The sequence below is a fragment of the Lycium barbarum genome, chromosome 12 (genome assembly GCF_019175385.1).
Source record: "Lycium barbarum isolate Lr01 chromosome 12, ASM1917538v2, whole genome shotgun sequence".
In the NCBI taxonomy this organism is placed as follows: domain Eukaryota; kingdom Viridiplantae; phylum Streptophyta; class Magnoliopsida; order Solanales; family Solanaceae; genus Lycium; species Lycium barbarum.
In genome coordinates, this window is record NC_083348.1 from 98,734,884 (window position 1) to 98,757,634 (window position 22,751).

Here is a 22,751-nt window from a genome sequence, read left to right on the forward strand (position 1 = left end):
CATCCACACTAGAAGAAAATGGACATTTTCCAGATACATTCCAACAGAATCACCAAATCACACTCAAATTTCAGTGCCTTACTTGCGAAGCATTGTAACAACGGAATGCTCCTACTTTCCAGTTTTAATTTCTTCCTCAATCTCATACTACAGACTAGCTACAAACAGTACAATTGCATTGAACACAGACAAATTCAATATCTTATGGGTATTGTTGGTTTTAACAAAGAAAATTAGAGAAATAACAGGGAAAGACTTAGAAAAAATTACCGGTACATAATGAAGTCAAACGGAATTATTTTATTTAGCTATGTTTAGCTCTGCATTTATAGGAACAAAACAGTAAGAAAATAATGATAACCTAGCCTAGAATATTTCTGCAAGAATATATGTTTAACTAACTAATTACTAGTAACAAATAGGAAAAGCTAGCCAACAAACTTTTAACTAGAATTTATTCAAAAAAACTAAAGCGCTAAAATAAAGTTACGCAGTCCAACAGCAAAGTTCTGACAGGTATGAACAATATGATGCTACATTCGCCCACGTAAATTGCACCGGTAAATATCGAAAGTAAATTCACAAATGAGAACAAGAAGAAGAGCTCTTATTCAGACAAATACTAACTGGCTTCTGTACACATATCGTCCAAACTCCCGCCCTCTATGGAAACCAAAATCACAAAGCCATAAGTAACAAAACAAAAAAAGAGAACTATTAATAAGCGGAAACGGTCAAATATACTTGGAAATACTAGAACCACTGTCACTGGACTACCAACAAATTAGAACGGCTGCTAAAATATTGCGTTGGTCTTGCGGATTCATTTTCATGGTCTCATTGTCGAATCCATTCATAGCGACCTTCCAATGGCTCCTCCTTAGCAAAGTCAAAGTTGTATCTGTTACAACACGCACATTCATGAATCGTGATACTCTTTCAAATGCTTAAAAAATGTGAGAAAGCGAGAGAGAAATGTACTTTTCTGCAAATCGTTTATGGAGATCTTTCTCGGCTGCAGCCAAAAACTCATCAAGCTGATCAACCTCGGAGGGCATTTTTGTCTCCGTAAATAGGCGGCGAGGCTTAGCATGTTGTCGTCTCGGTGTTGTCTCCAGTTTGTGAACTTTACATTCGCTGGATAGAAGGACGCTTTTTGTTTGCAATAAACGGTGAAGAAAAAGAAAAGAAGATAAATGAAACACCATGACAATGATGTAGAACGCATATTTACCTTTCTCTGACCTCTGAATTACTGTTTGCAATTTTCACACTGTCGTCCTGGAAAGTTCAAATATCAGTCCGTCATCCAGTTCACGAAAATGAAAACATTTAGTAATGCATTAACTTGATACTATCAGAACTGAAAGCATTACTGTACATAATGCAGAAAAATGGAACAGCGAAATTTGTAAAATTCAAAGAGATTCACATATATCCAGATCAATAAACTTGGAGCTTCCATTATTATCTGCAAAGCAAGATGCCAAAGCGTCATCAAAGTTAGAACTCACAGCCGGTTTACTCGAAACAGTGTTTCCGTTGGAACTGAGCTCGCTCACAGGAGAATCTAAACTCGCCAGTGCAACCAAGACTCCAGAATGACGACTTCTAACGCGTGCTACAGTTGGTGACATCTCCAAATCACCATCACACATCTTCCTCTTCTTTGTCATCTTCACCGCTACCTCCATAATCCAGCTCCCTTCGACTTGCACTTAAAAATGGGTTAGAGGGGTCGTCTTATTATGTCTAAAAATGGATTGTTTTACATATTTTTTGGAAACATTTGATGACTTATTGTCCAAAAAGATTCAAAAATTACTTTACTGAGTTACTTCTACAACTTGGATCGATGGAGATTTGAGGAACTGACTCGTTTTCTGCTATCAACTTTCACGAAAATTTTGATCTCTCTCTCTCTCTTCATCGAAGTCAAATTCTACGCGATAAACTCCAACAAGTTACAACATTCTTCTCTTTCTCTCTTGGACGGACAAGAATTGTTTGTTACTATATAAACTCGGAGAAATGCAGAATTTTGGCACCAGAATCGTACGATCTGACTTAGGATATCTTGTTTGTTCAGTAGTGTGGGGAGAGAGGAAATGTTAGAGACGGTGATGGTGATAATAATGATAGACGCATTCCGTTTAATCATTCCACTCGGTTCCTATTATCGGTCGCTTCGTCTTGTGGTCCACAGCTCTAATGTGACGCTTCTTTTTCCTTACCATAACGGGATTCTGATGTCGCCGTTAGGAGGATAAATACTCTACGTAGAATAAAGAGAAGCCTAAATATATTTTGCCCAAAACTGATAAAAAGATACTCCTTCCGTCCCAATTTATGTGATATAATTTGACTAGGCACGGAGTTTAAGAAAGGGGATCACTTTTGAAACTTGTTGTCTAAAACAAGCCATAAATATTTGTGTGGTTATAAATCATTTCATTAAAGGTAAAAGGGAAGCTTCAAGTAAAATTATTTCTAAATATAAAAATATATCATTCTTTTTGGGACAGACTAAAAAAAAATGTATCACACGGGAAAGAGAGAGTACTATTTGCTTGTGAACAGAAATAACGTTTATTAGGCATAATTGGACTAACAGATAAGGTTAATGAATGGGATTAGACGAGGAATAAGATCCCACTATGACTAGTCACAAATACTTTTGATTTTAATTTTTTACTATATCTATATTTATCGTTTATTATTCAGCTTACCAAAGACATGATCTCTTAAATAGGAGGTTGGAAATCAGTAGTATTAGTATTATTTTCGTCATTTTTATATTTTAGCTCATAATTCTTTATTCTTAATTCTCTATTATCACTTATTGTCTCTTCTTCCTCAATTTTTTTACTATCCTGCTAGTGTTACTGCGTTTGTTTTCATAGTTGTCGTGCTTATGCTTTATTTGAGATGAGCTAGGGTCTATCGAAAACAACCTTTTTACTTGCACAAAGGTAGAGGTAAGATCTGCATACACTTTACCCTTCCCCAAACCCACTTGTAGATTATACTGGATATGTTGTTGTCGTATACCTACTGTTTGCAGTGTACATAGGTTGAAAAACTGTACCAAACAAGAAATTAGTAATGCACAGAGCTAATGTATGTATTATTGTTCTCTAAAGGAGTATATTCTACCAAACGACCTAAAGAAAGAAGAAGAGAATTGCATGGTGGTAAGTTTTTATAGCCATTTAGTATATTTTTTTCCTTTTCCCAAATCATAAAGTAGTCAAAGGGCTTATTTACATGGTGAAAAGCTGGCCAACGTATTACTAAATCTTCCACTATGATCAAAACTGAAGTTTACAAGTGGATGAACTATGTTTAATCTAACTATTTATGAAATGGAAAATAGTCAAGAGTATTACTTAAACCAAACAAAGCGGAATTGAATTCTGCTCGAGGATATCTTTCTTCTAAAAGTTACATGAATAATAATGGAATAATAGATATAGTACACCGTAACCGTATGTATCAATATTTGGATGAATTGCAGGACCAACAACAGCAACAAGTTAAATGTAAACGACCCATGTACATCACTTGAGCATGTGGAATTTAAGAATTTTTCCTCCCGTACGTGGTCCTGAAACTTGAATATTTTATCGTATATACTCGTTAGCCCCAAAAATGAAAAAGTAAATTCCATTTAACTCTCTTTTCGTTTTAGGACAGTACGTAGGGAACCCCCCCCCCCCCCCCCCCTTTGAGATCAACACAGTATTAATGTAGAGAATCCCATTAAGAATTTACATGTGAATGAAATAATTGTCACAGAAAGTTAGAATTGTCAAAAGTATTCTTTAATATATTGCTATAAGAAGCCAAACTTGTTCGTCTTTTGAAGGGAATTGTTGGGTGTCAAAAGTTTCTTTTCTGAAAGAAAAAAAATCTCATTCTTTCCTTTCACTTCCTTTGAATTTCAAATTTATTTTTTGGAGATTCTTTTCTCAATAGGACCTAAGAATTTTTACTATAACTTGATCTTTTCTTATGTTGCTTTTATAATTACAACTATAAAAGCAACATACCCAGTACAATTTCATAAGGTGAGGTCTAAGGAGGGTAGAGTAGGCAGACCTTACCCCTACTTTGGGAGGTAGGGAGGCTGTTTCCGATTTATGTTGAATAATGAGTGTTAAATAAGATACTACCTCCGTCCCGTTTTAACGGTTGATTTAACATTTTCACGCTCATTGAGAAAACAATAAATACAAGATATAGTTTATTAAATTATCCTCATTTGTTAGATTTTTTTTGAAGTTGAGTAATATTAGAAAAGAACTACTATTATTTAATATTAAGAATATAGTTAAAAATAATTATCAACTTTTAAAGCGACTTTTACTTTAATTTGGGACGGAGAGAGTCAGATACATACATAATTCTAAAATGTTCTAAGTTTTTTAATATACCGATAAATGTTACAGTAGTACTAAAAGGGATTGTCTAACCTATTGTCAACTCCAAGAAATTAAAGCCAATTAAGGGTGTGTTAGGTATGGAGGACAATGTTTTCCTGAAAAATGTGTTCTTGGAAAATAAGTGAATTTTTACTTATTTTGTCATGTTCGTTTGGGTAATAAAAAATAAGTGAATTTTTTACTTATTTTCGCATGTTCGTTTGGTTGGTAGAAAATATTTTCGGAAAAATACCCACCCAAGCCCCACCAACTCCACCCCATACCACACCCACCCTCCCACCCAAAACAAAAATTTGAAGTTTATAATTTTTTTCTGAATTTTCTACACCACCACATCCCCCCCCCCCCCCCCCAAAAAAAATTTATTAAAAAAAAGTTTTAAAAGTTACTTTTTTGGATTTTTACACCACCCACCACCCCCTCCAAAAAATTTATTTTTTAACCACGCAAACTTTTAATTTTCATAATTTTTTTATAAAGGTGAAATTTAATATGAAGTAGAAAATTCGAGAGGGAGTAGGAGGTGGGTGTACACAATTAAAAAAAAAATCAAAACTTTTAAAGAAAATTAATTTCTTTGGAAGGGGTGGTGGAGTGTCGGGGGAGGGGAGGTCGTGTGGCAAAAAAATAAAAAAATAAACTTTTAAAACTTTTTTTAAGAAAAAAGAAAAAATAATTGGGGAAGGAGGGGGGAGGGTGGGAGCGGTGTGAGGGGTGGAGGTTCGAGGTGAGGGTGGGGGGGAGGGATGTGGTGGTGTAGAAAACCAAAAGAAAAATTAAAAAAAATAAAAATTGGGGAGCGAGGGTGCGGGGTGGGGGTGGAGATTCGAGGTGGGGGTGGGGGGAGGGATGTGGTGGTGTAAAAAACCAAAAGAAAAATTTTAAAAAAAAATTGGGGAGCGAGGGTGCGGGGTGGGGGGTGGTGGGTGGTGTATGGGTTGCGGGAGTTGTTGGGGTTTGGTGGTTGGGGGTAGGTTGGGTTGGGTTGGGTGGGGGTGGGGTGGGTGGTGCATGAGTTGCGGGAGTAGTTGGGGTTTGGTAGTTAGGGGTTGAGTGATGAGTGAAATATTACTTGTGGACTTGTTTTCCCTACTTTGATTGGGGAAGTCATTTTTCCCATTTTTAAGGAAATTATTTTTCTAAAAAAAATGTTTTATAAAAATTTTTATCAAACAAATATGAGAAAATTAAAAAATATTTTCTGATACACCGAAGACACCCTAAATGAAAATTCAATCATCACATTCACACGTGAGGGCAAACGTCGGGTCTTGAAAACTGGGACCATATGTACATACGCCCTCTGCCCAAATTTGCCATGCAACAGTTGTGAATACAAGTTTGTTGTTTTCAAGTTTACCATGTTCAAACCACAACGTTTACTATTTTACGTCCTTGAGGAATTTATGAGCACCAAAATAAGTGAAAGGAGAATCTTTTTTTCCATGGCAAAGAATCCTCATTTCAACAGTTATACTCCTATAAGAATTTATGAGCCTAGATGGTTAAAAAGGCAAACCATCAGAGTACCGCAGTATCGTACCTTTAAGGGGTCGTTTGGTGCATGGTATAGGTTGGGTTATCCCAGCACTAAATTTTTGTACCGTGTTTGGTAGAAGGTATAAATTTATCCTGATAAGGTGGGATATCCCACCTTATCCTGGGATTATTTTATCCCATCTCTCAGATGGAATAAAATAATCCCAAGAAGTGGATAAATTAGTCCCGAAATTATAATCCCGAGATAATTTTGATTACCTACCAAATGACCTCTAAATGCTTTTAGTTCTCATACGTATTGCAGTAAAATAGGAACACTGTAAAAAGGAATTTACTGGATTTGTAGGATTTGTAGGATCGCACTTGGATTTCTATAGTGAAGCTGCTTTCTCGTAATTTGAACTTACGTATCCTGATGCTCCTGTACGTTCTTTTACTTACCATCAAACAGTCACTTTTGGGTAAAATTTATTCGATTCCGGTGTTTACAGCAAATCATGTAAAATAATTATAGTTTTGTGATTAATGAGGTGAAAATGTATGTTAATTAACTATGATAAAGTGCTAAAACTCTATGTGCAAACACATGTCATGCATCTATGATCTATATATTGGCTTGATTAAAACATCGGGTGCGAATAAAATTTTAGCTAGCGTCACATTTGGTAGGAGTATTTTCTCTTCCAAATGAGAATTTTCTGCACGAGTTGGGATTAATTGAGCTTTAAACTGCGTATTGAATACTGGATAAATCTAAAAAGATAGAATTACAATGAAATCATACATTTAATAAGATATATACTCTCTCGGTTCACTTTTACCTGTCCACTTTTGACTTTTCATGCTGTTTAAGAAACAATGATTAAGATAGATATTTTACTATAATACCCCTATTAACTAATACTCAATCTCAATAATTGAAACTCAAATTCCCATACGTAATTATTAGAGCAATATGAAGTTCCACGATTCAACATTAAGTTTTTATATATTAGCACTTCACAACTCATCCATCTCTCTAGTGCTTCAAATTCTTTGGAGCCAAACAGTAAACTAAGAGGTTTGTGTCAATCTCAATGCTATGCATTGGTTAAGTAAAATTGACCATTGACCATTACCATTTTTAGAAGTCTTGGTAAATAAATTAAGGGTAAAACAGGAAAAAGAAAATTGTCTAATCTTGATATGTGAAAAATGACAAGTAAAAATGAAAATCTATTTTAGGAATAGTGGACAAGTAAAAGTGAACGGAGGGAATACTTATCAGGCAAGTACAAACTGGATGTTGAATGAAATGCATAGTAATAGTGTCACAAAGTCACCCTATAAACGGAAGGAGGAATAAATGCAACGAATATTTCTTCTGTGAAATAATTAAATCCGAAATCTTGAAATCCAGAGACTTAAATATGCTGTACACATTGAGGCAGCTAGAATTCAATATCACTGAATAATAGAGTAAACGATGTCGGAGATCTGGATACCTCCTTGCTTTGGAATAGGGAATATTAAACTTGCTACGAAATCAATTGATTTTTCTCCTAACTCTAGAGTCTAGATTGTTAATCTGTAGGGACTTTGGTGTGCATGGGGTTTAATCCACCTTTGGATTAATTAATGAGTGGGATCATGAAAGCTACTTTGTCTCATATAGGAACTAGGAAGGATGAAATCAAATAAATTTATTGGATATAGCACACTTCTACTTTAACTTTAAAGAGTTGAGAATATGGCATTGCCCTCGCGCTCGCTTCCCCGGCTCGGCTTCGGTCGAATAATCTAATTCAGGGGCCTGCCTCAAATTTCACACACTCAAATTCGAATTCTTCTTCTCCTGTTCTTCTGCATTATTTTTGAAAATAAAAGTAAGTGCCGAATGTGATTTACTCCGTTATTCGGGTTCACTAAAGTTCTATAATTTGAAGTACCTCTATTATATAATTGTTTATATCGTTCTATTATGAGGGGAATTAATTCAAAACCTCCACAATGAGGAGATTAATAAATTTAAATATTAAGGACAACCAATGTAATTCACTAATTTGTAAGCTCAAAATTGATTTAATTTTACTATTATATATTTTGCTTTAATAGAGCTGGTTAGTGATACATAAAGTTAACAATATTATGTCCATAAAATCTGGTATTAACATGCTTGAGGGGACATAAGCACCCTTATTCCTATTCCCACCTTGCGCGCGGCAAGATACGACAACCTAACTAATTGGATTCACCTTATTAGCTTTAATCATTGCATAAGTACTAATACTAAATTAATTACTGGCGACAACTAAAAGGTAAGATTCCTCAAGTTATGGTAATGATAGGTGGTGAAATAAAGGGTAGTAGACAAAGGCACATGGACCTTATACACGGAAAACAAGAGCTTATTTTTGGGTCCTATTCACTTTTGAAATTTTGAAAAAGGAAAAATTAAGGCGGCAGACGGCAGTGATTGATTTAAAAGTGAATTTCGGTCCTCTTTTATTTCTTTAAGATTGAAATTGAACTTCAAAAAATTAGACTAATTAGTACTTTTCCTTACTTTAATGTTTCCTCTCACATCTGCAAAATATTAGGAACAGGGAAAAAGTCAATACTTTCCCCAGATCGAAAACAATGCTGTTTGGTGTATAATAATTTGAATTTTAGCAGTATTTTGTAGGATGTAAAAGTATAATATAATAATTTCCCATTTCAGAATACTGCAAGATCCAAATAGTCTTTTGTCCATTCCAAAAGGATGTAGAAGTTTATTACTACTGGTCAAATGATATAGTAGTAAGTACTTTTGTATTTTCTGAATGAATACTGAGGTCAGTTTATTATTATTTCTAGGTCGTGATACATTACTTGTACTCTACTATTGTTTTCACTAGAAGTACTCTACTATTGTTTTCACTAAACCTGCGTCCCCAGAAATATTCTAGTAATACCACTAATTCCAAAAAGGACTTCTCTTAACATGGTGGCTGGTAGTGATCATGTTTGTATGGAGGCTAGGGGTGGTGGTTGAGCAGTGCTAGCAGGCGGACCGCACCACTGCCATCCCTACAGGCGGTGGCCACCAGAGATCATGTGCGTCTTTAGTTGATGGTGGCGAGCAACGGGGGAGACGACGGTTATGACTAGTGGCTGTGTGATGGATGTGGCTGGCAATTTTAAATGTGGTAGTGGTTGACGATTGTGATTGTGACTTGTCGGTGGAAATTAGTTGGCAACGGTGGTTGTGTGATAGTGATTGGCGTGGTACTAAATAAAGTGATAAAAAATTATTTATAGAAAATTTTAAGTGAATATTCTAATGATCGATTTAAGGTTTGTACATGATCTAAATGACTCAAACTTATTAAGAGTTAATAAGTGATGGTGAAAGAAAATAATAAATATCAGAGAGGAACTCGAATTCAAGGAAGAAATACTGGTATTTTTAAGAGTTAAAGGGATAGCAACACACCTTAAGTGTCACGTTTTTTTAATTTCGTACCTAAACTATCAGGTGTGAGAGTTTCCTACCTAAACTATCACCAACTAGTTAGCAAAACACACCTTAACTATCAGTTGTTCATTACCATCTTTTCTTTATTTTTAATTAAAGGAATTTGCAGTTGATATTTTTTTTCGTTTATATCTTTTCTTTAGCTAGCCGCCAACCATATTGGAAATTCTGGACGGAATTAACATGGTGGGAAAAGGGGAGGGAGAGGTGTGGTTTTAAAACTGAAAAAAGACAATAGAATTGTAACCTCGTAGCCAAATTATTCTCACATAAAGGCACGACTACATGTCAAAAATAGAGCGCTGAATGACTTTATCTGTTTAACCATCTTTTTATGAAATTTAAGCGCGCGCGCAGTGGAAAGACATAATCCGTAATCCCAAGGCTGGCCAAAAGATAGTGAGAAAGCAGAAAGCCGAAAAAAAGGAAAAGAAGGTGGAAAAATAGGCAGAGATAAGGAATCAAGTAACATAAAAGATCGTGGAAATTTATTTTATCAAAATAATTTTCCTGAGGAAAAGGAGTCTGACTGGAATATACAACTTTATTTTAAAGAGAGACTTATTTTCATGTCTAAGACATGTTTTCATGGCTACTGCCTAGTGCGCAATTGGTCCACTCCTTTTTTTTTTTTTTTTTTTAAAAAAAAAAAGTTCAAAGCATCTTGGTTTTCATCGTTCTAAAAGCGTAATCAAGTCTTCACCCTTTTGGAACAGACATTTTGGTCCTTCTCCCAATGGTCACGTCCAAACGTACTCTTTATTTTTATTTTAGTTTTTAGTTTTTGTTTCTTTTTTTCTTTTTTTCCATTTAAGTGCTTCGTGTAAAGCACGTAGGTATAAGGTCTCAGAGACTCAGAACAATAATCTAATACTGGCATTGGATTATATTATCAAGATACATAATCTAATAGCTTTGGTGGAAATTTTCCTTATTATCTAAAAAAAGGTTTAGCTTATTATGGATAGGTGATTATTTCTTATATGATTTAATGGAGTAAAAATTCTTATATATATAACTGCCAATTCATAGAATTCGTTTTTGTATCGAATTGGAAACTCTTGGTCATAAAATTGGGGCAAAATAAAGAGATTTGGCAGCTTCAAATTTCACCTTCCTCCTCTAGAGTTCGAGAATAGGTTTCTGTGATAAATATATACCCGTAATGCAACTTTTGGTATATTATATGATAGAGTAACAAGTAAAACCTTCATTTCATAATGCTTAATACTAGGTAAAAAGTACAGCAAAGAACAAGTTAAAGGCGATCGACATACTTCATCGTATATATGTCAGTCTTGCGATAAATAATCAATTCTGTAAGTATTAGTACTACTTCAGCTAAAAATTAAAAAGAGGTGGGTTAAAAAAAACTATCTTTTCTGTGAAGCAGAAGGCCAAATAAAGAGGGGTAACTGATGGAGATGGTTAAATTGTGAGGGGAGCCGTAAAAAGTTGTGCGCTAGAATGGAAAAGTAAATGGTCCTCAAATACCATTGCGCAATAGTACAAAAAATGTTACTCTAGTATCTACTTCGTTTTCTCCGATTTCTATTCCTATGCTATTTACGTAAAGAACGAAAATGCTATTCCATTTAGGGTGTGTTTGGTACGAAGGAAAATGTTTTCCGTGGAAAATCTTTTCCTATAAAATGTTTTTTGGGAAAATAAGTGGGTTTCTTATTTATTTTCTAGTGTTTGGTAACTAATCAAAAGAATTATCCCAAGATCATTTATATGTAATCTAGGAAAACACCGTGGGGTGGGATGGGTTGGGGAGTGGGGGTTCCGGGGTGGCGTGGTGGGAGGGTCAAGAGATGGGGATTGGGGTCCTTGGATGTGTGGGGAAAAGACAACGAACTTGGAGTGTTACTTATGGAATTTGTTTTCCCTACTTCCAATAGGGAAGTTATTTTCCTCACTTTTAAGGAACTTGTTTTTCTAGAAAAAATGTTTTACAACCATTTTAACTAACCAAACATGAAAAAATTGGAAAATGTTTTCCTCCATATACCAAACACACCCTTACTGTTGCCTTTTCTCCTCATACTTCTAATTTACGGCCTTGATTTGAGTTCCTCTCATTTTGGGCTAGATTTGGAAAAGTTCAGCAAATCATGTGGCAGCTTGAACAGTTTTAACATCTTCATGAATGCAGGTTGAATCTATATATAATATAAAGCTAGGCATAGACAAGATGATATCGCATCTTTCTATGACCTGTATTTGTATTTATCTTTTTTCTCCTTTTTTTTTTTTTAGCTTTATTGCATTTTTGGTTAATTCCTGCAACTAACCTATAACAACTGTTATAACATTCAAATGTCAGAGAATTAAAAGCAAAGGAAATTAATTCTAGCATTAGTTATAAGTTGAAATTAACCTTCACAACGTGCATGCCAGAAGGAGTTTTAATTTGGAAGCCCAATGGTCCATCATTAATTCTCTAAATAATTTCACTTGAATGGCTACTGTACAAATTTAACCTCAATAAAAAGAGTTTACATATCTTAATCTTTATCCCCATAACCACCTTCTTTCATTCAGTGAGAATTTACTTTACTTTTCTCTTCCATATTGTTACTAATTAGAAAATAATTTGCCATTGTTCATGGCATATTAAAGGAGGATGTGAGTTTTTTATTAAAGGAGGATGTGAGTTTTTCTGTTAAAAAACTTATGAACCTACACCAGAAGAGGGTAAAAGAAAGAAGCAAAACTGAGTGCATTTGTCCCAAATGATTATAACTGTAGGAATCTTCGGGTGAGTTTTGTCTTTATTTTTCATTTGTTCTTTCTTTTATCTTTTTGTGTCCTTTTCTTCATTACTTTCATTTCTTCTCCAATGTCATATTCATTGTAAGAGGTGATGTTCAAGAAGTAAAAATCGGATTAGCAAAATTGATAAATGTAATAGTAGTATGTATTTTTCATTTATTAGTTTTCTGGTCTTTTTTTATTATTAAATCCTTTCATATAAGAAGTTTGTGTTACACTTTGGTGGATAGTTCAGGATATGTTATTGAATATCCTATGAGATGTTGGTATTTTCTTTTTGAATGATCTTGATGGTCGTTTTTTCATGAATTTTTTATCATGCGATTGCAGGGTATGTGTTTTCATGACCTTTTAATTTGAAGTTTAAGTTTCCTTTAATGTCACAAATCATTATTTGTATGAAGACTTTTTCATGAGAATATCTCTTCAAAATTTGCAGGATAGTAGATAGTGTTGCTGATGAGGACGTGACTGGGATTTACAGGGTATAATACAAGGAATGTAATTTTAATTTGTAGGAATTCATAAATGATTGCAAGGCCGTGTTTAATATCAGAAAGGAATGACAAGATCAATGGTTAATTAAAAAAAAAAGGGGGGGGGGGGGGGGGTGCATTAAGCTCTTGAAATGTATTCATGAGCTTATCTATTTTTCTTTGATCTGATTCATCTTTAACTTCTAATGATAGTATTGCGTAAGTAACTAATTCTACATTCAAGTTCTTAAATCATACTCTCAATATTTTTTCACATTCATTAAAGATCCCCTTAATTTCTTTTTGTTGCGTCTCTTTCTCAATTTCATTTCAACCTTCCAAATTCAGTATAATTCCTTTTTGTAATTCTTTCTCTTATTCATGACTTTAACTGAGAGTGATTACTACAAAGAGAAAATATGAGGTTTCATACCTCCTATGCTAGCACGCTCAATTGTTTAAGAGATATCAATCATTTTTATAAAAATATGACATTATTGAACTCCCTATTCAAAAAGTTGAATACTTATTTACATAATTTAAATGTACAAGGAAATTATGTTTAATTTATTATACATATGCACATAAAGAGACCAATTTTTTAGAATTATTTTCTTTCTTTACACATTAAAAATAAAAAAAGATATAGTTATACCTATATGGCTTATACAAAACTACTCAACAACAACAACGACAGCAGCAACAACATATCCAGTGTAATCTGACAAGTGCAGTTTGGAAAGGGTAGAATGTACATAAATCTTACCCCTGCTTTTTTGGGTCAGAGATACTGTTTTCGAAAAATCAACGACTCAAAACTCAAGTGTTAATAAAAATGAAGACTCTTAGAAAAATGTAAAATGAAATGTTAATAATAAAAACACATTAAAATCTGAACTATAATCTGTATGTATGTGTATATGAAGAATAAATTTTAAATACTTTTAATATATATTTAAAAAAATTGTATATAAAGTGAGGTCTCGGATAAATTCACTAGTTTAAGTTATAATGACAACTAATTAATCCCAGAAAAAGAAGTAGTGAATTAGTAAACAAGAATACTACATTTAGCATCTTGTGAAGTAATTACTGTTAATGGCGAACTAATAAGTGCGACATTAAAATAGACAATCAAGTAGGGCACAGACTGTATGAGTAAGCAGCTGTGGCCTGTGTGTTGTGAGACTGAGGCTTGCCAAAACCAGTGAAACCAAAAATTGAAGGGCTTGACCATATATTGGCCAAATAATGGGGAACACACATGGCAACGAAGCGAGTAGATTCTATAAATAGGGAAGTGGTCCAAATTTACTTCGAAAGCTACATTTCTCACTAGTTTGGATACATATATAAAAGGCTTAATGCATATGAAGCCTCTAAACTTGTCCCTTTTTTTCATTTTAGCACCTCAACTAAGTGTTGTTCCTATTAAATTCCTGAACTCGTCCTCAAGTGTGTCTATCAAACCCTCTAAATTTGATTTTTATTAGAAGCAAAAATTAAATTGGGTTAATGAAGGTGAAGTAATATTTTAAACGTGTGGTAAGATATTCTTTAGGTCATGGATGTGTCGATTTCTGTTGGTTCTGCTCTTCCACTGTCGGCTTAATTAAGAGCTTACTCTTTTTTCCCCTCTCAATTGCTGTTAATCTGAGCTAAAAGATGACATAATTAAATTAGAATATATATTAGCATATTGCTACATTGAAGATGGAATACTATGTAAGTCAGATTGTGTTTGATAGACACACTTGAAGACAAGTTCAGGGGTTCAATAGGAACAACACTTAGTTAAGGTGCCAAAATGGAAAAAAGAGACAAATTCAGGGAGCTGCATATGCATTAAGCGTATATAAAATCAATGAAAAGTGGTCGCGCTAGTAATTGATTTCATCAATTCACTCTTTATCAAGAAAATGACCTGAAGGAGATGAGAATTGGAATGTGGTCCTGCTGAAAACTTAATTAATGTAAGGGCTTGGTTCCTCATAGGAGAAGTTAGGCGTGCAAGGGGTTCATTCGAATCCACTTTAATAAAAAATTACAGTATATATATAAGGTAAAAAAAAATGTATATATATATATATATTAGATGTTGATTTCTCTTAACTTTAATAGTATATTTGCTTTTTTATATTTTCAATTTTCCTTAATGAAAGTCCTTCTTATTGATATAAAAAATTTAAAATAAAAATAAAAAATAAAGGAGCTAAAAGGTAGAATTAGATTATGAAAAAAAGCAGGAACTAAAGGAAAAAAAATTAAAATAAGAAAAAGTATATAAAAATCACCAGAAAAAAAAAAGAATAATAAATACAACTAACAAAAAAGTTGAATGAAATTAGATTATGAAAATAAAAAAGAAAAAGAAAAGAAATATATGAAATTAAAAAGGAACAGGAAATTTTAAAAAAAAATAGACCAAAAAATAAAAATAAAGGAGCTAGAATTAAATATGAGATCAAACTCTGGTGAAAAAGAAAATAAAAATAGTATGATTTAGGAAAGAAATAAATGAACAAAAAAGGAGGAAAAAACACGAAAAAATAAATAAGTAAAGAAGATAAGAAGCAGAGAAATAAAAAAGGAAAGAAGAAAAATGAAACAATTACCTACAAAAGCTACAATGGTAGGAAGGGTAAACAGTTTTGGGGCATGAAAGTAAATGGTATAGAATGATAATTATTTTATGTGTAGTAGGCATTGGCGTTCTTTTTCCAAAATTAAGCTGGGTGTCCATTAGGGTAACTAGTTTGCCAATTTTGGCCCAATTCTCCACTTCTTACCCCAATTAATTCTTCAGCAATTTAGTTTCCAAGTCTCTCATGCTTGTTTTTAGGATCTATCTATCTCATGGCTTCTCCGATCCATCTATTTCTACGCTCTTTCTTTTCATTGACTCCCTATTATGAGTGACCAAAATCACTTCTCCCATTTATCTTTGAAATTCGATATAATTTCATGATTTTTGAGTCCAACTCCAATCTGGGTCATCGCTAGAATTTCCCATCGTAAATTCTCCAAAGTGGGTTTTGTTCAGCGACGTTCAAATGGTTTCTTTTGTGGGTTCTATTATGTCACCTCTGTCAACATTTGCAAAAGCAGCAGTGGCTCCTCTTCTTCATCTACTTACTAGAAAATATTGTTTCCCAATTCTAATTTGGAAAAGCCATTCTTGGTGTGTTCCCTGACCTGATGAGTAGGAAGGGTAAGGAGACTGTTTGTGGTTGTGTTGCTCTCAAAAATAAAAAAAAACACTTTTGAATTGTTATAATTCTTTTTGTAATGTCGTCGCTCGTTTCCACGTCGAAGCCCATTAGGTGTTTAGTTGCACATGGGAACGTGTTCAAACAAAGGTTGGAGATTGATAAAACCCGATTAGGGATTAGGAGATCATGTTCAAGTTCGATTCTTAAGTATATGTAATATATATGTAATGTATAGTAGTGTATACGGTTGTATATGTAAAATTACAAAAGAAGTCATACATAATAAATGTATCATCTATACACTGCAATTTGGGTTGGTTTCATGTGTTTATAAATGAATACACAAAGCACATACATTATATACATGTATATGTAATGTTCATATATAGCTATACAGAACAAATACATTATCTATGCACCGATGATACAGTGAGCTACATCGGCTGCAAACTAGATGCGTGGGCCGTATGTATGTATGGGTCAGAGTCCCGAAAACATATCGAGTAGATCCAATACATATTAGTCACCACTCCATATGATAAGGACCCGTTTGGCCATGATAATTATCCACTTTTTTCCGGGAAAAAGAATTCGCTTTGTTTGAAAATCAGAGTTTGGCATGAAGTTGTATTTGGAATTTGGAAAACACCTAAAACCCTATTTTTCACTTTCAATACATTCACACAACCAAATATTCTTTGCAAAATAACCAAACACAACTCATCTTCAACTCCAACTTCAAAAATTTCAAATAAAGCGAAAAACATTTGATTTCGATGGCGAAACGCCTACTAAGAATCTGAAATAGATAACACCCTATGTCTATTTGGATAAAATATTTACCTGAAATGGCCCATATTTCTAATATTACCTTAAATGTCCCTTTTATACATCATTATACACTTTTATACAGGTTTATACATTGTCTACAGTAAGTGTATAATGCTGTATTTCGTGTGTATAAACATTGTTGTAAAAAAAAAAAAAAAAAATTGACTCTGCGGATGTAAATAAAAAATATGTCTGTGTGGATGTAATATTTTATACTGAATTGTATATTATTTGAAATTATCCCTTATTTTAAATAAGCTAGAAGGTATGTTTTAGCTTTACAATATACAGTCAAACCTCTCTATAACATCATCCGCATATAACAACACATCTCTGTAACAAGTAATTTTTTTTCGAAACCGATTATATGTTATATTTTACTTCTATATAACAACATTTTATCTATAACATCAACAACCAGCTTTATAATAGTAAACTCTTTGTAAAATTACCCTTCATATAACAACCATATGCTTCTTTTTTGTAATTTGACTAAATATTTAATTTGATACTTTAATATACTATATTTATGACAGAATACTACATTTGAATACATAAAGCTTAAAACTTTATACATTCACTAATGAATTTATTGGAATTGTATCAACTTTTTTTAATGTTTAGGTAGTGAAGTATGCATATCTTTTAGATTTAAAATTTAAATAGTTATTTTTATAACATAAAAAAATAAATTTTATGCATCTCTTTTGCCTATAACAGCCAACTATTATTTAAATGTCAAATGCTGTTATAGGTAGCCAAAACAATTTGGACCCAATAATGCTGTTATAGAGAGATTTGACTGTATATCCCAATTTCAAACTTACAAAATGAATAAAAATTATAAATTGGAATTCTTCTTATGATCCTGAAAGAAGTTCTACATCTAACATTTGCTGATTAATTCCTTGTATAGAAGCAAATTTCCATATTTTGCAAACTTCATGCTAATATTATTTCGTATCAAGCTTCTCATAGTTCTAAGATTATTTTTTGGGAGTATTGGCCTATAAATAGTTCTTCGAACGCTAGCTTTATTTCTTTTTTTCATAATTGCTTATTGAGTATTACTCACTGGCTAAGGGAAAGTTTTCAGCCTTTCATTGCCCTGTAATTGCCAATAAGCCCATACTGTGTCAGTCCTTTTGGGCTGGTCCACTGATATAAGCGGGCTGGAGCTTCTAGACGAAACCCTAAAGGGCAATTTGCAGGATTGTCCTTCATTAGGGGTGGTCTTTAATTTTTATCCCTAAAATTAGTGATCTTTAACTTTTGCCTTCGCTAAAAATTTATTGGTTTCGGGTTCGAACCCCGCTCAGTCAAAAATTTAATAAAATTCGCAAGATAGAGTTTGGATTCGCATTAAGGCTTCCTTGTCAATCCAAACATCTGCCTTGCGTTTTTTTTTTTACTGAGCTGGGGTTCGAACCCACAACCTCGGGGGTATTAGGCGAAGGACAAAAATTAAAGACCACCCCAAATGAAGAGCAATCCTCAAAAAAAAGAACCCTAAACGTAATACATTTTTTTGCTGCCCGGATTGTCCTTCTTTTGGGGTGGTCTTTAATTTTTGCCCCTCAAATTGATGGTGTTTAATTTTTGCATTTCACCTAATACCCCGAGGTTCTGAGTTCGAACCCCAGTTTAGTAAAAAAAAAAAAAATCGCAAGGCAGAGGTTTGGATTCGCAAGATAGAATTTTGCGTTCAAAACTCCACCTTAAGATAGAGTTTGAAACTCTGCCTGAAGCATGCAAAACTCTATCTTAAGGTAGAGCATGCAAAATTTTGTCTTGCGATTTTTTTAAAAAAATTTTGACTGAGCGGGGGTTCGAACCCTAAACCAAGGAATTTTTAGCGAATGACAAAAATTAAAGACCAATAATTTGAGGGACAAAAATTAAAGACCACCCCCCAGCGAAGGCAATCCTGCAAATTGCCTAACGGAATAGCAACAAAATAGGGTCCATTAATCACTTAACTATGAAAAGTATTGGGCAACTTACACAAATAGCTATAGTCTAGGAGCTTCTAACCATCCATATCTAGCTTTTTTTTAATTCACAATTCGTAGCTAATTAAGGCCAATTCGCGTGTATTTGAATATACTGTTCAGTTGTACCCAACCTTATTTGATGTCGCGTGTATTTGACTGTATTTGAATATATGCAACTTTAATTTCTCTGTACATGTGTATTCAAAATGATTGTATTTCAGTGCATTTAAATACACGACAGAGCTGTGTATGTTAGCATATTTATATATTGATGTATCCTTTTATTTTGGCAAGTATTCGAGTTCCGATCAGTAAGGTCTTCGCTGAACGTCACAAAGATTGAATGTATTCAACTTTATTTTAATGTATTTGAGTTATCGCCGGCTAGTATTTCACTGCTATAAAGTGTATTTGGGTATATCAAACAATGGTAGGGATAAAATTGTATAAAAACAAGAAAAATTCAGATTGAAAATTTCAGATACACTATATTTACTCGGAAAAATTGTATACAAACATATATATATATATATATAGATCATTCAAACAACACATACAGTCAAATACATCTAGTTTGCCTAAAAATACAATCAGCCAAATACATTAAATTTATATTTACACCAGTGTTTTAAAAGGCGGGGGCGTAAGGCGGGACGTTTTACATACGCCTCATGAGTATTTAATTTTTAGTATTTCTTAAAATAATATAATTACAATAAATATTTTTAAATAGGTAAAATTACATAAACAAAATAAAAGAAAACTGTAAATAAATGAAACATATATATATGTGTGTGTGTGTGTGTGTGTGTGTGAGCGCGCGCGCGCTTGATCCTCGCAAAAAATGATCAAAGCAATCCATTATACACCGCTTATAACTTGTAATTATATATAACATAATTTTACAAGTATAAACAATACAATGAAATAAAAGCTATTATGAAATGGAAAACAATTCTAACATTTTAACTTTCAAACACGGAAAAAAACACAGTTTCTTAAAACACTATTACTATCATACTATTCATTTTATCTCCCTATAAGCAAATAATCAATAAAATTTATCAATATTACAATTAAAACATAACTTCTTCATGAACAAAAAATAAAATTATATGATAATTTTGATACATAGGACTTATGACCAATGACAAGTGAAAATGTACAATTCCGCTATGTGTTTTTTTTTTTTTTTAAATTAAGTGATATTCACCCTCACGACATTCTCAAATAGTAAATATCCAATACTATGACTTGTTATATGAGTTACACCCAATCTTCTATTTCTATAGATGAAAAACTATTAAGTATCATTATTTTGTTAAACAATTATGAGGGTGAATGATTTTAATTAAGGAATTTAAAATATAATTTGTGTAAGAACTGTTAGGCGAGCCCTGGGCGTTGGGCGTTAGGCGTGTTTAGGGCGTACGGTTGGGCGCTTAGGGCGTAAGTCTCATAGAAACTAAGCCCCGCACGTTAGCCCCAGGGCGTTTTGCCACTGCCCTGCCCCAAGGCGAGCCCCGGGGCGAGTCCTGACACTGCCTTTTAAAACAATGATTTACACTAAAAAAAATGACGAATACACTCAGATCTGAGATATAAGATGGAGAAGAAGCGATGAAATACACTTAAATATACTCAGATCTGAGATACAAGAAGAAGAATGATGAGCAGGTGTATTTGCTCAACTTGAGATTGTTCCACTTCTCAAAAACCGAATACAAGCCTCGAATCCAATCCCTCAAAGATTTTCTCGCTGGTGGAAGAATTTCCGCCAGTGACTCGACAATGGCGGTGACGCCGCTAGGGCTGTTCAAAACCGAACCGCAACCGATAACCCAACCGCAAAATAGGTTTATTGATTTATTCGTATCGGGTAATTGGATTAACGAATGGGGAATGGTTTGGAATTTTATAGTTAACGGCTTAACGGTGCGGGGGGCGGCTTCCTCATTTTCCTTATCGGTTTAGCCGTTAACCCGTTAAGAATAATTAAATTATAAATAAATCCCTATGTATATAAAGTACTAAAGATTAGAAATACTAATCTTTGAGCCTAAAATTCATTTTTCTTCCCGCAACATGGTAGCAGTTTCTCATTTTCCTTATTGTTTCTGCCTGGTGTTTGTTTTTTTATTATCTCATGTTACCAACTAGAATCATTCAAAACATTTTTACTTTCCTTGGATGTTTCTTCCCTTTTCTATAGTGAAGATGAGAACGAGATAGAATTACTAGTGGTTGTTTGAGAAAAATAAGTTTTCTTATGGACATTGACATGCTTTAGTATGAAATTATGATACTTAATCTGCACAGTTTATTTAATAACGGTACTTTAGTGAAAATTTAATTCGTATTTCCAATAATTTAAAATCATGTGTCCCAAGAATACCCACCATGAGTAATACATCCATTTAAACCTTGTGATGTGAAGCAAATAGGGTCAAATGTGAGTTTGCAACCTATCCACTATCAATATTGCGCCTTTTGTGTTTCGATAATTTTGTATTGATGCAATAGTCCGAGCAAAGCGAGGGAAAAAAATCTCATATACTTTATTAATTAACCGATAAACCGACCGCTAACCGACCGTTAACCGCTAAATCCACTCCGAACTAACCGATATCTTATTGGTTGGTTAGCGGATTGGGATATTTAAAAACCGATATCCGATAAGCCGAACCGTTAAGCACAATTATCCAACCGAATCGCCCGATAAGCACCCCTGGCCGCTGCTTTACGGTTCTCGTCTTAGGGATCTGGTTCTTCTTCTTCATGTACTGTTTCTTCTTCTACGACATCATTTTCATATTCTTCTTGTTTAACATCAGGTTCTTATTTTAATTATCTCGTGGTTCTTCAACTTGTTATTATTTGGATTCGGAAGCTCTTGTTTTCGCTTCTTAGCCATGATGAATATTGAGGTAGAGAGAAAAGAGAGAGTTGAAATTAGGATTTATGATTTGGGGGCTAGGGTTTCGATGGAGAGGATGATAAAGAAGAGTATAAGGCTAAAGACAGAGGGCGAAAGGGGGGGGGGGGGGGGGGGGGGGGGGAGAGAGAGAGAGAGAGAGAGAGAGAGGTGAGGGAGAAGAGAGATTTGGAAGAAGAATTTAAGTTGTGAATACAATATAGCTATAAGCAGTAAATTGAAAATTCACTGTAGCTACTAAAAGTAATTAAATTAAATAGTAGTTATTAATCATAAATACCTCTCAGAGTTAGCTAAGACATGTTCCAAAATTATTTAACAAAGTCGTTTTTTATTTGTAACAAGAATATTAGTTATTTTTGCCTATACAATTTCAATGGTTACTCTTCCACAACAACAAAAACAACAACATACCCAGTGAAATCCCACAATGTGGGGTCTGGGGAGGTAAAGTGTACGCAGACCTTACCCCCTATTTCGAAAGATAGGGAGGCTGTTTCCGAAAGACCCTCGGCTCAAGAGAAAACGCGACGAGAAAAGGTCAGATAAGCACAAGTAGTTCAAAGCAAAATGAAAACGAAACTAAAGAAAGCGAATAAGTCATGATAGAGCATTCTGAAAAAAGGAAGCAGTAGCTACCACAGATAAATAAGATAATCAAAGTACAAGAAACGACATATAGTAGCAAGAATCAAAGGACAATAGACTATAGATCAAAACTGTGACTACCTACTAGCCTTCTACCCTAATCTGAGTCCTCCATACCCTCCTATCTAAGGTCATGTCCTCGGTAAGTTGAAACTGCGCCATGTCCTGTCTAAGCACCTCTCCTCAATACTTCTTCGGCCTACCCCTACTTTTTCTGAAACTATCAATAGCTAACCTCTCACACCTCCGCACTGAAGCATCAATAGCTAACCTCTCACACCTCCACACTGGGGCATCTGTAACTCTCCTCACATGCCCAAACTATCTCAGCCTCGCTTCCCGCATCTTGTCCTCCACTAATGCCACTCCCACCTTATCCCGGATATCTTCATTCCTAATCCTATCTCGCATGGTGTGCCTACACATCCATCGC

General features: G+C 34.0%; 1 protein-coding gene across 3 annotated transcripts; it reads right to left on the minus strand.

The window, feature by feature from the left end:
- Positions 1–586: 586 nt before the first annotated feature.
- On the minus strand, positions 587–2,247 carry LOC132622274 (cyclin-dependent kinase inhibitor 1-like). 3 transcript variants are annotated; one of them, XM_060336851.1, is made up of 5 exons: positions 1,826–2,247; positions 1,515–1,717; positions 1,235–1,281; positions 982–1,152; positions 587–901 (listed from the first exon to the last, which is right to left on the minus strand). In XM_060336851.1, coding segments are annotated over exons 1-5 (486 nt in total). In that variant the 5' UTR covers positions 1,827–2,247; the 3' UTR covers positions 587–837. The 3 variants fall into 3 exon arrangements, with proteins under 3 accessions (XP_060192834.1, XP_060192835.1, XP_060192837.1); XM_060336852.1 differs by having other exon boundaries at positions 982–1,137; positions 1,826–2,243; XM_060336854.1 differs by having other exon boundaries at positions 1,515–2,246.
- Positions 2,248–22,751: the final 20,504 nt, after the last annotated feature.

What these genes read in the sequence shown, in the direction of transcription:
- LOC132622274 (XM_060336851.1), bottom strand. An exon ending in AATTCAGAGGTCAGAGAAAG is followed by an intron (nt 1,153 to 1,234) that starts GTAAATATGCGT and finishes GCAAACAAAAAG; the next exon opens with CGTCCTTCTATCCAGCGAAT. An exon ending in CATAAACGATTTGCAGAAAA is followed by an intron (nt 902 to 981) that starts GTACATTTCTCT and finishes GTGTTGTAACAG; the next exon opens with ATACAACTTTGACTTTGCTA.